The sequence below is a fragment of the Ranitomeya imitator genome, chromosome 2 (genome assembly GCF_032444005.1).
Source record: "Ranitomeya imitator isolate aRanImi1 chromosome 2, aRanImi1.pri, whole genome shotgun sequence".
Classification (NCBI taxonomy): Eukaryota; Metazoa; Chordata; class Amphibia; order Anura; family Dendrobatidae; genus Ranitomeya; species Ranitomeya imitator.
Window position 1 is genome coordinate 848,213,242 of NC_091283.1, and position 13,432 is coordinate 848,226,673.

Genomic DNA, 13,432 nt, shown 5'->3' on the forward strand with positions numbered 1-13,432 from the left:
TGCCCCTAATGCTGCCCCCAGTAGTACTGCCCCCAATGCTGCCCCTAATGCTGCCCCCAGTAGTACTGCCCCCAATGCTGCCCCTAATGCTGCCCCCAGTAGTACTGCCCCCAATGCTGCCCCAGTAATGCTGCCCCCAGTAGTACTGCCCCTAATGCTGCCCCCAGTAGTACTGCCCCCAATGCTGCCCCAGTAATGCTGCCCCCAGTAGTACTGCCCCCAATGCTGCCCCAGTAATGCTGCCCCCAGTAGTACTGCCCCTAATGCTGCCCCCAGTAGTACTGCCCCCAATGCTGCCCCAGTAATGCTGCCCCCAGTAGTACTGCCCCTAATGCTGCCCCCAGTAGTACTGCCCCCAGTACTACTGCTCCTAATGCTGCCCCCAGTAGTACTGCCCCCAATGCTGCCCCCAGTAGTACTGCCCCTAATGCTGCCCCCAGTAGTACTGCCCCCAATGCTGCCCCCAGTAGTACTGCCCCCAATGCTGCCCCCAGTAGTACTACCCCCAATGCTGCCCCCAGTAGTACTGCCCCCAGTAGTACTGCCCCCAATAGTACTGCCCCCAATGCTGCCCCCAATGCTGCCCCCAGTAGTACTACCCCCAATGCTGCCCCCAGTAGTACTGCCCCCAGTAGTACTGCCCCCAATAGTACTGCCCCCAATGCTGCCCCCAATGCTGCCCCCAGTAGTACTGCCCCCAGTGCTGCCCCCAGTAGTACTGTCCCCAATGCTGCCCCCAATGCTGCCCCCAGTAGTACTGTCCCCAATGCTGCCCCCAGTAGTACTGTCCCCAATGCTGCCCCCAGTAGTACTGTCCCCAATGCTGCCCCCAGTAGTACTGCCCCCAATGCTGCCCCCAGTAGTACTGCCCCCAGTAGTACTGCCCCCAATGCTGCCCCCAGTAGTACTGCCCCCAATGCTGCCCCCAGTAATACTGCCCCCAATGCTGCCCCCAGTAATACTGCCCCCAGTGCTGCCCCCAGTAGTACTGTCCCCAATGCTGCCCCCAGTAGTACTGCCCCCAATGCTGCCCCCAGTAGTACTGCCCCCAATGCTGCCCCCAGTAATACTGCCCCCAATGCTGCCCCCAGTAATACTGCCCCCAGTGCTGCCCCCAGTAGTACTGTCCCCAATGCTGCCCCCAGTAGTACTGTCCCCAATGCTGCCCCCAGTAGTACTGTCCCCAATGCTGCCCCCAGTAGTACTGCCCCCAATGCTGCCCCCAGTAGTACTGCCCCCAATAGTGCTGCCCCCAGTAGTACTGCCCCCAGTAGTACTGTCCCCAATGCTGCCCCCAGTAGTACTGTCCCCAATGCTGCCCCCAGTAGTACTGTCCCCAATGCTGCCCCCAATGCTGCCCCCAGTAGTACTGTCCCCAATGCTGCCCCCAGTAGTACTGTCCCCAATGCTGCCCCCAGTAGTACTGCCCCCAATGCTGCCCCCAGTAGTACTGCCCCCAATAGTGCTGCCCCCAGTAGTACTGCCCCCAGTGCTGCCCCTCTGTCCTGATCTGGTCACACAGCAGGTTACAATAGTGGCATGATGGGAGTAGTGTCCTCCAGCAGTGAGGGGTCATCTGCCGGTTGTGTCGTCCCTGGGGACCCTCCTGTGTGAGGAAGGTGGGAGTGATCCTCTCCAGCATGTGATAATATGGGGGCGACCACCCCCTCCCCGGAGACCCTACAGATGGGGATAATCATGCAGCTCCCCATCATCAGTGTGGCCCCTGTGCCCCGTCACCAGGACCAGCAGGCTGCTGCCAGTCCAGGGCGCTGCCGCCTGTCAGTCAGCATTATGCATGTTCTGCCAGGAGGAAGTGTAGCCAGACTGTGGGGAGGCTGGGAGTTGTAGTACACGGGGCGCTATGGAGGACGAGAGCTGAATTATAAGGAACGCTCAGTATTCCGCCATCCGGGGAAAAGGGAATCAAAGCCATTCAATGTATTCTTACAGGATGGAAATGGCTGATAACAGGGAGCAATAGAGGGCTGCGTGTTCAGCTGCGTTTCTGTAGGTTTGGTCCAGTGTGTCAGTGCAGACAATCTCTCCTGCAGAGCTCTGTTCACACCTGTGTGCGTCGGGTGTCGGCTGTGTGAGCAGGTCGGGCAGGGTCCTCGTGCTCCGGTGGTCTCGGCGTTGCTCTGGAGTAGGTGACACATTTTATAGATACATTGTATCATCTGGTGGATGTAGTGTCCTGTGATTCGGATGATGAGGGTTATCCTCTTGGTTGTGCGCCAGGTGGTGTCGGCCCTGGGCCGCTAGCGGCCCCCCGTGCTGTAGGCTGCCGCCGTCACCCCCTGGTGGGTCTGTGAGAGGCGCAGGAGCCCCCCTAAAATTCTGTCCTTCTGCCGATCGTTTCCTCGCTCACCGCTCTCCGGCTCTTGTGTTTTGCAGATTAACGGAACCATCCGGCTTCCTGACAGACGGACCCATCAACTACAAGTACAAGACCAAGTGCACCTGGCTCATCGAGGGCTAGTGAGTATGACCCCGGGGGCTGGAGACTGACCCCAGGGACCCCCACACAGGTATAACCCCGGGGGCTGACCCCAGGGACCCCCACACAGGTATAACCCCGGGGCTGGGTGCTGACCCCAGGGACCCCCACACAGTATAACCCCAGGGGCTGGTGGCTGACCCCCACACAGTATAATCCCAGGGACCCCCACACAGGTATAACCCCGGGGGCTGGTGGCTGACCCCAGGGACCCCCACACAGTATAACCCCAGGGGCTGGAGACTGACCCCAGGGACCCCCACACAGTATAACCCCAGGGGCTGGTGGCTGACCCCCAGGGACCCCCACACAGTATAACCCCGAGGGCTGGTGGCTGACCCCAGGGACCCCCACACAGGTATAACCCCAGGGGCTGGTGGCTGACCCCAGGGACCCCCACACAGGTATAACCCCAGGGACCCCCACACAGTATAACCCCAGGGGCTGGTGGCTGATCCCAGGGACCCCCACACAGGTATAACCCCAGGGGCTGGTGGCTGACCCCCAGGGACCCCCACACAGTATAACCCCGAGGGCTGGTGGCTGACCCCAGGGACCCCCACACAGTATAACCCCAGGGGCTGGAGACTGACCCCAGGGACCCCCACACAGGTATAACCCCAGGGGCTGGTGGCTGACCCCAGGGACCCCCACACAGTATAACCCCGAGGGCTGGTGGCTGACCCCAGGGACCCCCACACAGGTATAACCCCAGGGGCTGGTGGCTGACCCCAGGGACCCCCACACAGGTATAACCCCAGGGACCCCCACACAGTATAACCCCAGGGGCTGGTGGCTGATCCCAGGGACCCCCACACAGGTATAACCCCAGGGGCTGGTGGCTGACCCCCAGGGACCCCCACACAGTATAACCCCGAGGGCTGGTGGCTGACCCCAGGGACCCCCACACAGTATAACCCCAGGGGCTGGTGGCTGATCCCAAGGACCCCCGCACTGAAGTATGACCCCGGGGGCTGGTGGCTGATCCCAAGGACCCCCGCACTGAAGTATGACCCCGGGGGCTGGTGGCTGACCCCGGGGACCCCACACTGAAGTATAACTCTGGGAGCTGGTGACTGACTCCATGTACCCCCACGCTGAAGTATCGCCCCCCCGGGGGCAGTGAAGCCATTGCACCTGCAGAACAGCCCGGGTATTTACAGTCCGGCATCGTCCTCTTATTTTGATTGTGTAGAAAGGGAATCAGGTTTTTACCGTTTCCTGCTCACATCTGAGGGTTTGTTACAGTGTATCAGTCTGCAGTATTGGCTGTTTAGCTCACAGAGGATTGTCCAGACTAGTTACAAGGTAACAGACCTTCAGCTGTGAGACATCAGGGCTGGAAGCTGAGAGTCTGTGCGGGCGTTGCAGGACTTTAGTCCTAGGATGCAGGCGGGTGGTCGTGAGAGTGAGGAGTGGAATCTGATTGGCTGATGAGGTCGCGTCTCGTAGCCTTAATTTAATCTTGTTTTTTCTCTTTTGCAGTTCGAACGCCATCCTGAGATTGCGCTTCAATCACTTCGCCACCGAATGCAGCTGGGACCACATGTACGTGTACGATGGAGACTCCGTGTACTCCCCGCTCATCGCCGTCCTCAGGTGAGACCCCGCCATCGATCACGTGATGTCTAATCAGCACCGCTAAGGATAGGGCCGCAAATAGCGCACTGTGTACGCGACATGAGACCAGAGCGAGCGCGACATGAGACCAGAGCGAGCGGGACATGAGACCAGAGCGAGCGGGACATGAGACCAGAGCGAGCGCGACATGAGACCAGAGCGAGCGCGACATGAGACCAGACAGAGAGCAACATGAGACCAGAGCGAGCGTGACGAGACCAGAGCGAGCGTGACATGAGACCAGAGCGAGCCCGACATGAGACCAGAGCGAGCGTGACATGAGACCAGAGTGAGCCCAACCTGAGACCAGAGCGAGCGTGACATGAGACCAGAGCGAGCGTGACATGAGACCAGAGCGAGCCCGACATGAGACCAGAGCGAGCGTGACATGAGACCAGAGTGAGCCCAACCTGAGACCAGAGCCAGCGCGACATGAGACCAGAGCGAGCGCGACATGAGACCAGAGCGAGCGCGACATGAGACCAGAGCGAGCGTGACATGAGACCAGAGCGAGCGCGACATGAGACCAGAGCGAGCGCGACATGAGACCAGAGCGAGCGCGACATGAGACCAGAGCGAGCGCGACATGAGACCAGAGCGAGCGCGACATGAGACCAGAGCGAGCGCGACATGAGACCAGAGCGAGCGCGACATGAGACCAGAGCGAGCGCGACATGAGACCAGAGCGCAATATGAGACCAGAGCGAGCGTGACGAGACCAGAGCGAGCGTGACATGAGACCAGAGCGAGCGCGACATGAGACCAGAGCGAGCGCGACATGAGACCAGAGCGAGCGCGACATGAGACCAGAGCGAGCGCGACATGAGACCAGAGCGAGCCCGACATGAGACCAGAGCGAGCCCGACATGAGACCAGAGCGAGCGTGACATGAGACCAGAGCCAGCGCGACATGAGACCAGAGCCAGCGTGACATGAGACCAGAGCGAGCGCGACATGAGACCAGAGCGAGCGCGACATGAGACCAGAGCGCAATATGAGACCTCAGAGACCAGAGCGAACACGACATGAGACCTGTGGTAGCGCAGTGACGTTACGTCAGTGTCATCACACCGTGACCTCAGCGCCTCATCCAGCGTCCTCGTCACGTGACCTCACTGAGCAGCGGTTGAGAGACGACCGTGTCCTGTCACGTGGAGCGCTGGCGACATCTAGTGGTCAGATCCGGGAATGGCTGGTGGTGATCCTCAGGTTCCGCTCTCCACATCCCGACCCTCCTGTGCTCCAGATTTCTGCCCCAGAAAAGAGCAATTAAATAGAAACAGCGGAATAAATTATTCTCACTCAGAAAGAAAGCAATTAATGGTGAACAAATCATTGTTTCCCCCCTAAGTAGCAGCAATAAAACCATCAGCGCGACACTGAGCAGCGTGCGAGCCCTCGGCCGTCAGCGGGGAGGTCGCTGGGTGTTTGTTCTAGAAATTGATAAATGTTTTTATCACTAAATTAAAATCCCATCTATAAGAGTTCAGTGTCGCAGTAACGGCGGCGGCCGGAGGATCCTCCGCTCTGGGAACGTTATACGGTGAAGTGATGAAGACTCGTCCTGTAAGGCCGGCGTCACACTAGTGAGGTTTACGGACGTATGAGAGGCGCAGAAAATACGGACTGCAGACAGCCCAATTATTCTCTATGGCCCAGCTCCTATCAGCCGTATTTTACTGATCCGTATTATACGGTCTTGTACAGACGTAGAAAATCACAGCATGCTGCATTTGTCACCGTATTGCGCAAAAAAAAAAAAAAATCGCCAAAGTCTATGGGGACGAGAAAAATACGGATTACACACGGACCAGCAGTGTCACTTGCGAGAAATACGCAGCGGTGTTCTATAGAAAAGCCGGGAATTCAGTGCGGTGTACAGTAAAATCACACTGACAGGTTAGAATAGAAAAGGTAGAATAAATGTGTACACATAGAATAGGTATATATATATATTTCATCCAGCGCTATACAGCTTTAAAGCCGGTAATTCAATTACCGGCTTTTGCTTTCTCCTTCCTAAACCCGACATGATATGAGACATGATTACATACAGTAAACCATGTCTTCTCCCCATCTTTTTTGCAGATTCCACTCTACTAATGTCAGTAGTGTGTATCTGCAAAATTTGGCCGTTCTATCTACTAAATTAAAGGGTTAAATGGCGGAAAAAATTGGCGTGGGCTCTCGCGCAATTTTCCCCGCCAGAGTAGTAAAGCCAGTGACTGAGGGCAGATATTAATAGCCTGGAGAGGGTCCACGGTTATTGCCCCCCCCCCCCCGGCTAAAAACATCTGCCCCCAGCCACCCCAGAACAGGCACATCTGGAAGATGCGCCTATTCTGGCACTTGGCCACTCTCTTCCCATTCCCGTGTAGCGGTGGGATATGGGGTAATGAAGGGTTAATGCCACCTTGCTATTGTAAGGTGACATTAAGCCAAATTAATAATGGAGAGGGGGGGGGCCAATAACCGTGGACCCTCTCCAGGCTATTAATATCTGCCCTCAGTCACTGGCTTTACTACTGAGTGTGAGGCCGGCCTAAGACGCCATTGTTACACCGAGAGGACGGAAATGTGAGAACACCCGGGAGGGCAGGGGTTAAGGCCGCAGCTGTGTCCACATCTCCCCGACTTGTTACAATGTATCAGCCCACAGGTCACCATCCAGTTTTGGTTTGTGGCCAATCTGGTTCCTCACGCTTTTATTCCTTGGTCAGCTGATGTTGGTGACCACGCCCACATCCTATAAAAGGTCACATGGTGCATCAGCTGACTGTTGGTGACACAGGTCCTTTCTGGAGACCAACCTCGCAGAGGCCGCGCTCTGGTGTCGACCACGTCTGGTGTTTGGAGCTCTGCTGTCTGTGGTGTGGAGTTTAGCTGCGCTGTGCACAAGCTAAGTGCTTAGGTTTTGTTACTTTGTCCCTTTGTAGTTGGTGCTGTCTCTTGCTGTCGGCACAGTGCGGGGGCGGCCGGCTCTCTTGCTGTCGGCACAGTGCGGGGGCGGCCGGCTCTCTTGCTGTCGGCACAGTGCGGGGGCGGCCGGCTCTCTTGCTGTCGGCACAGTGCGGGGGCGGCCGGCTCTCTTGCTGTCGGCACAGTGCGGGGGCGGCCGGCTCTCTTGCTGTCGGCACAGTGCGGGGGCGGCCGGCTCTCTTGCTGTCGGCACAGTGCGGGGTAGGCCGGCTCTCTTGCTGTCGGCACAGTGCGGGGGCGGCCGGCTCTCTTGCTGTCGGCACAGTGCGGGGGCGGCCGGCTCTCTTGCTGTCGGCACAGTGCGGGGGCGGCCGGCTCTCTTGCTGTCGGCACAGTGCGGGGGCGGCCGGCTCTCTTGCTGTCGGCACAGTGCGGGGGCGGCCGGCTCTCTTGCTGTCGGCACAGTGCGGGGGCGGCCGGCTCTCTTGCTGTCGGCACAGTGCGGGGGCGGCCGGCTCTCTTGCTGTCGGCACAGTGCGGGGGCGGCCGGCTCTCTTGCTGTCGGCACAGTGCGGGGGCGGCCGGCTCTCTTGCTGTCGGCACAGTGCGGGGGAGGCCGGCTCTCTTGCTGTCGGCACAGTGCGGGGGCGGCCGGCTCTCTTGCTGTCGGCACAGTGCGGGGGAGGCCGGCTCTCTTGCTGTCGGCACAGTGCGGGGGAGGCCGGGTCTCTCTGCCCACTGGCTCCACACTGAACAGCTCTGCAGCTTTCTAGTAGACCTTTGCTAGGATTTCTTCTTGCTGTCAGTGAATGGCAACATTGTTGTTTACAATCAGAGAAACCCCCCAGTGGTGACGCAGCTGAGGGGCTCGTTCCAGTGTATCAGTGCCGGACATTGTTGTAACCTCCGTGTGTTTTCCTTGCAGCGGTCTGATCGTCCCTGAAGCGGCTGGAAATGAAACCGTCCCGGAGGTGGTCACCACGTCAGGTTACGCCCTCCTGCACTTCTTCAGCGACGCCGCGTACAACCTGACCGGATTCAATATCTTCTACTCGTACGTAGACACCGCGGGGTCGTCCACATCCCGGTATCTGGTACATCACCCGCTGCGATGTGCCGGCATCTGTCACTGGTGCACAAGACGTGGGAACGACTAGACCCCGCTCCGCTGTATAAAGGGGGGGCTGGGCCCCGCTCCGCTATATAACGGGGGGACTGGGCCCCGCTCCGCTGTATAACGGGGGGGCTGGGCCCCGCTCCGCTATATATCGGGGGGGGAGGCTGGGCCCCGCTCCGCTGTATAACGGGGGGGGGGGCTGGGCCCCGCTCCGCTGTATAACGGGGGGGCTGGGCCCCGCTCCGCTGTATAAGGGGGGGAGGGGGGTATTTCTCACATGATTGATGTATGGAGGGAGGTTTAGATCCGCGCTCCATAGTTATGTTCCACGGCCGTTACATGGTGTTGATGCCGTTCGCCCACAACATGGCGTCCACTGTATCGCTGTAATCGCTCTTCTTCTTCCTCCATAGAATAAATTCCTGTCCCAGTAACTGCTCCTCCCACGGCAAATGTGCGACCAGCATCTCCGTCCCCGGCCGCGTGTACTGCGAATGCGACAAATACTGGAAGGGAGAGGCCTGCGACATCCCCTACTGCAAGAATAACTGCGGCAGCCCCGACCACGGCTACTGTGACCTGACCGGAGAGAAGCTGTGTGTGTGCAACGACAGCTGGCAAGGTGAGCGGCACATGGAGTCCTGCGCGCTGCGGACATTACCTCCTTAGTGTGGACATCACCGCCGCACACACATTATACTGACATCTAGTGGTGATTATAGTGTAATACTGACATCTAGTGGTGATTATAGTGTTATACTGACATCTAGTGGTGATTATAGTGTTATACTGACATCTAGTGGTGATTATTATTATTATTATTATTATTATACATTTTTATAGCGCCATTTATTCCATGGCGCTTTACATGTGAATGATTATAGTGTAATACTGACATCTAGTGGTGATTATAGTGTTATACTGACATCTAGTGGTGATTATAGTGTAATACTGACATCTAGTGGTGATTATAGTGTAATACTGACATCTAGTGGTGATTATAGTGTTATACTGACATCTAGTGGTGATTATAGTGTAATACTGACATCTAGTGGTGATTATAGTGTAATACTGACATCTAGTGGTGATTATAGTGTTATACTGACATCTAGTGGTGATTATAGTGTAATACTGACATCTAGTGGTGATTATAGTGTTATACTGACATCTAGTGGTGATTATAGTGTAATACTGACATCTAGTGGTGATTATAGTGTTAGGCTACGTTCACACTAGCGTTCGGCTAGTGTGCGTCGCGCTAGCGTCGGGCGATGCAGCGGCGACGCACGCGTCATGCGCCCCTATGTTTAACATGGGGGACGCATGTGTTTTTGCTTGTTGCGTTGCATTTTTCTTGCGTCCCATTTTCGTCAAAAAACGACGCACGCGTCGGTGCGTTGTGCGTCGCCGACGCAGCGGCGCACAACGCTAGTGTGAACGTAGCCTTATACTGACATCTAGTGGTGATTATAGTGTAATACTGACATCTAGTGGTGATTATAGTGTAACTAGATTGTGGCCCGATTCTAACGCATCGGGTATTCTAGAATATGCATGTCCCAGTAGTATATGGACAATGATGATTCCAGAATTCGCGGCAGACTGCCCGTCGCTGATTGGTCAAGGCAACCTTTATGACATCATCGTCGCCATGGCAACCATTATGACATCTACGTCGATACTGTGCCCTTCGCTGATTGGTCGAGGCGAATTTGCAGCAGACTGTGCCCGTCACTGATTGGTCGAGGCAACCTTTATGACATCATCATCGCCATGCTGTGCCGGTCTCTGATTGGTCGAGGCCTGGCGGCCTCGACCAATCAGAGCCGGGATTTCCAAGACAGACAGACGGAAAAACCCTTAGACAATTATATATATATATATATATATATATATATATATATATTATAATTGTCTAAGGGTTTTTCCGTCTGTCTGTCTTTCTGTCTGTCTGTCCAGGAAATCCCTGGACCAATCCCTGGCGGCCTCGACCAATCAGCAACGGGCACAGCGACGATGATGTCATAAAGGACATAGAAATCTCACGTTTCTGATTCAGCGACGGGCACAGTATCGACGTAGATGTCATAATGGTTGCCATGGCGGCGATGATGTCATAATGGTTGCCTCGACCAATCAGCGACGGGCACAGTCTGCTGCGAATTCTGGAATCATCATTGTCCATATACTATGGGGACATGCATATTCTAGAATACCCGATGCGTTAGAATCGGGCCACAATCTAGTTATATATATAGATACTGACATCTAGTGGTGATTATAGTGTTTTACTGACATCTAGTGGTGACTATATTGTTATACTGACATCTAGTGGTGATTATAGTGTAATACTGACATCTAGTGGTGATTATAGTGTAATACTGTCATCTAGTGGTGATTATAGTATAATACTGACATCTAGTGGTGACTATATTGTTATACTGACATCTAGTGGTGATTATAGTGTAATACTGACATCTAGTGGTGACTATATTGTTATACTGACATCTAGTGGTGATTATAGTGTAATACTGACATCTAGTGGTGATTATAGTGTAATACTGTCATCTAGTGGTGATTATAGTATAATACTGACATCTAGTGGTGACTATATTGTTATACTGACATCTAGTGGTGATTATAGTGTTAGGCCATGTTCACACAGTGCGTTTTTTACTGCGGAACCGCAGCGGTATTGCCGCTGCGGTTCCGCAGCAGTTTTCCATGCAGGGTACATAACAATGTAACCCTATGGAAAACAGTCACTGCTGTGCACATGGTCCGTAATTTCGTTTAAAAAGCCGCGCAGAATAGCTGCGGCAAAAAAGAAGGAGCATGTCACTTCTTTTTCCTGAACCGCAGCGGTTCTGCACCCATAGACCTCCATTGTGAGGTCAAAATCGCAGTAAAACCCGCAGATCAAAAATATATCTGCGGGTTTTACTGCGATTTGATGTGCAGAACCGCTGCAGCAGGAAGTGCGGGGGAGCGGGCGGAAGTGCGTGGGCGGAGTGTGGCTGCCCCCCCGTGCTCCGATGCCCCCCCCCCCAGTGCTCCGATGCCCCCCCCCCCCGTGCCCTAATCTCCCCCCCTTATACTTACCCGGCGTCCCGGTGTCCGTCCGGCCGTCTTCTCCCTGGGCGCCGCCATCTTGCAAAATGGCGGGCGCATGCGCAGTGCGCCCGCCGAATCTGCCGGCCGGCAGATTCGCTCCAAAGTGCATTTTGATCACTGAGATAGGGGTAGGGTTAGGGTATTTTCAGCCATTTTAGCCCTAAAAAGCTTCCTAGGAAACACACAGTCTCTGCATAGAAAACTGCATAAAAAAAGATAAAAAAACGCATCAAAAAATGCATCAAAAAACGCATCAAAAAAGGACAAAAAAAGGACCTGCGCTTTCTGCCAAGAGCTGCAGTTTTTTAAAAAAAACTGTCCTGAAAAAAAAAGGATGGAAATCCTGAACGTGTGAACATACCCTTATACTGACATCTAGTGGTGATTATATTGTTATACTGACATCTAGTGGTGATTATAGTGTTATACTGACATCTAGTGGTGATTATATTGTTATACTGACATCTAGTGGTGATTATAGTGTAATACTGACATCTAGTGGTGATTATAGTGTAATACTGACATCTAGTGGTGATTATATTGTTATACTGACATCTAGTGGTGACTATAATGCTATACTGATATCTAGTGGTGATTATAGTGTTATACTGACATCTAGTGGTGATTATAGTGTAATACTGACATCTAGTGGTGACTATAATGCTATACTGACATCTAGTGGTGATTATAGTGTAATACTGTCATCTAGTGGTGATTATAGTGCTATACTGACATCTAGTGGTGATTATATTGTTATGCTGTCATCTAGTGGTGATTATAGTGTAATACTGTCATCTAGTGGTGATTATAGTGCTATACTGACATCTAGTGGTGATTATATTGTTATACTGACATCTAGTGGTGACTATAATGCTATACTGACATCTAGTGGTGATTATAGTGTAATACTGTCATCTAGTGGTGATTATAGTGTAATACTGACATCTAGTGGTGACTATATTGTTATACTGACATCTAGTGGTGATTATAGTGTAATACTGACATCTAGTGGTGATTATAGTGTAATACTGTCATCTAGTGGTGATTATAGTATAATACTGACATCTAGTGGTGACTATATTGTTATACTGACATCTAGTGGTGATTATAGTGTTAGGCCATGTTCACACAGTGCGTTTTTTACTGCGGAACCGCAGCGGTATTGCCGCTGCGGTTCCGCAGCAGTTTTCCATGCAGGGTACATAACAATGTAACCCTATGGAAAACAGTCACTGCTGTGCACATGGTCCGTAATTTCGTTTAAAAAGCCGCGCAGAATAGCTGCGGCAAAAAAGAAGGAGCATGTCACTTCTTTTTCCTGAACCGCAGCGGTTCTGCACCCATAGACCTCCATTGTGAGGTCAAAATCGCAGTAAAACCCGCAGATCAAAAATATATCTGCGGGTTTTACTGCGATTTGATGTGCAGAACCGCTGCAGCAGGAAGTGCGGGGGAGCGGGCGGAAGTGCGTGGGCGGAGTGTGGCTGCCCCCCCGTGCTCCGATGCCCCCCCCCCAGTGCTCCGATGCCCCCCCCCCCCCGTGCCCTAATCTCCCCCCCTTATACTTACCCGGCGTCCCGGTGTCCGTCCGGCCGTCTTCTCCCTGGGCGCCGCCATCTTGCAAAATGGCGGGCGCATGCGCAGTGCGCCCGCCGAATCTGCCGGCCGGCAGATTCGCTCCAAAGTGCATTTTGATCACTGAGATAGGGGTAGGGTTAGGGTATTTTCAGCCATTTTAGCCCTAAAAAGCTTCCTAGGAAACACACAGTCTCTGCATAGAAAACTGCATAAAAAAAGATAAAAAAACGCATCAAAAAATGCATCAAAAAACGCATCAAAAAAGGACAAAAAAAGGACCTGCGCTTTCTGCCAAGAGCTGCAGTTTTTTTAAAAAAACTGTCCTGAAAAAAAAAGGATGGAAATCCTGAACGTGTGAACATACCCTTATACTGACATCTAGTGGTGATTATATTGTTATACTGACATCTAGTGGTGATTATAGTGTTATACTGACATCTAGTGGTGATTATATTGTTATACTGACATCTAGTGGTGATTATAGTGTAATACTGACATCTAGTGGTGATTATAGTGTAATACTGACATCTAGTGGTGATTATATTGTTATACTGACATCTAGTGGTGACTATAATGCTATACTG

At 53.4% G+C, this 13,432-nt stretch overlaps 1 protein-coding gene across 4 annotated transcripts in view; it reads left to right on the top strand.

Annotated features, from left to right (window-relative positions):
• Positions 1–13,432, top strand: part of ATRNL1 (attractin like 1) — a 635,347-nt gene that overhangs the window by 65,829 nt on the left and 556,086 nt on the right. For all 4 annotated transcript variants that reach the window (XR_011318566.1, XR_011318567.1, XM_069754362.1 and 1 more), the window contains exons 2-5: positions 2,398–2,481; positions 3,986–4,099; positions 7,965–8,093; positions 8,570–8,778. Coding sequence is in view for 2 of the 4 variants with exons in the window: in XM_069754362.1 (XP_069610463.1) it covers positions 2,398–2,481; positions 3,986–4,099; positions 7,965–8,093; positions 8,570–8,778 (536 nt within the window). In the remaining 2 variants the exon portion in view is untranslated. The remainder of the gene's footprint in view (positions 1–2,397; positions 2,482–3,985; positions 4,100–7,964; positions 8,094–8,569; positions 8,779–13,432) is intronic.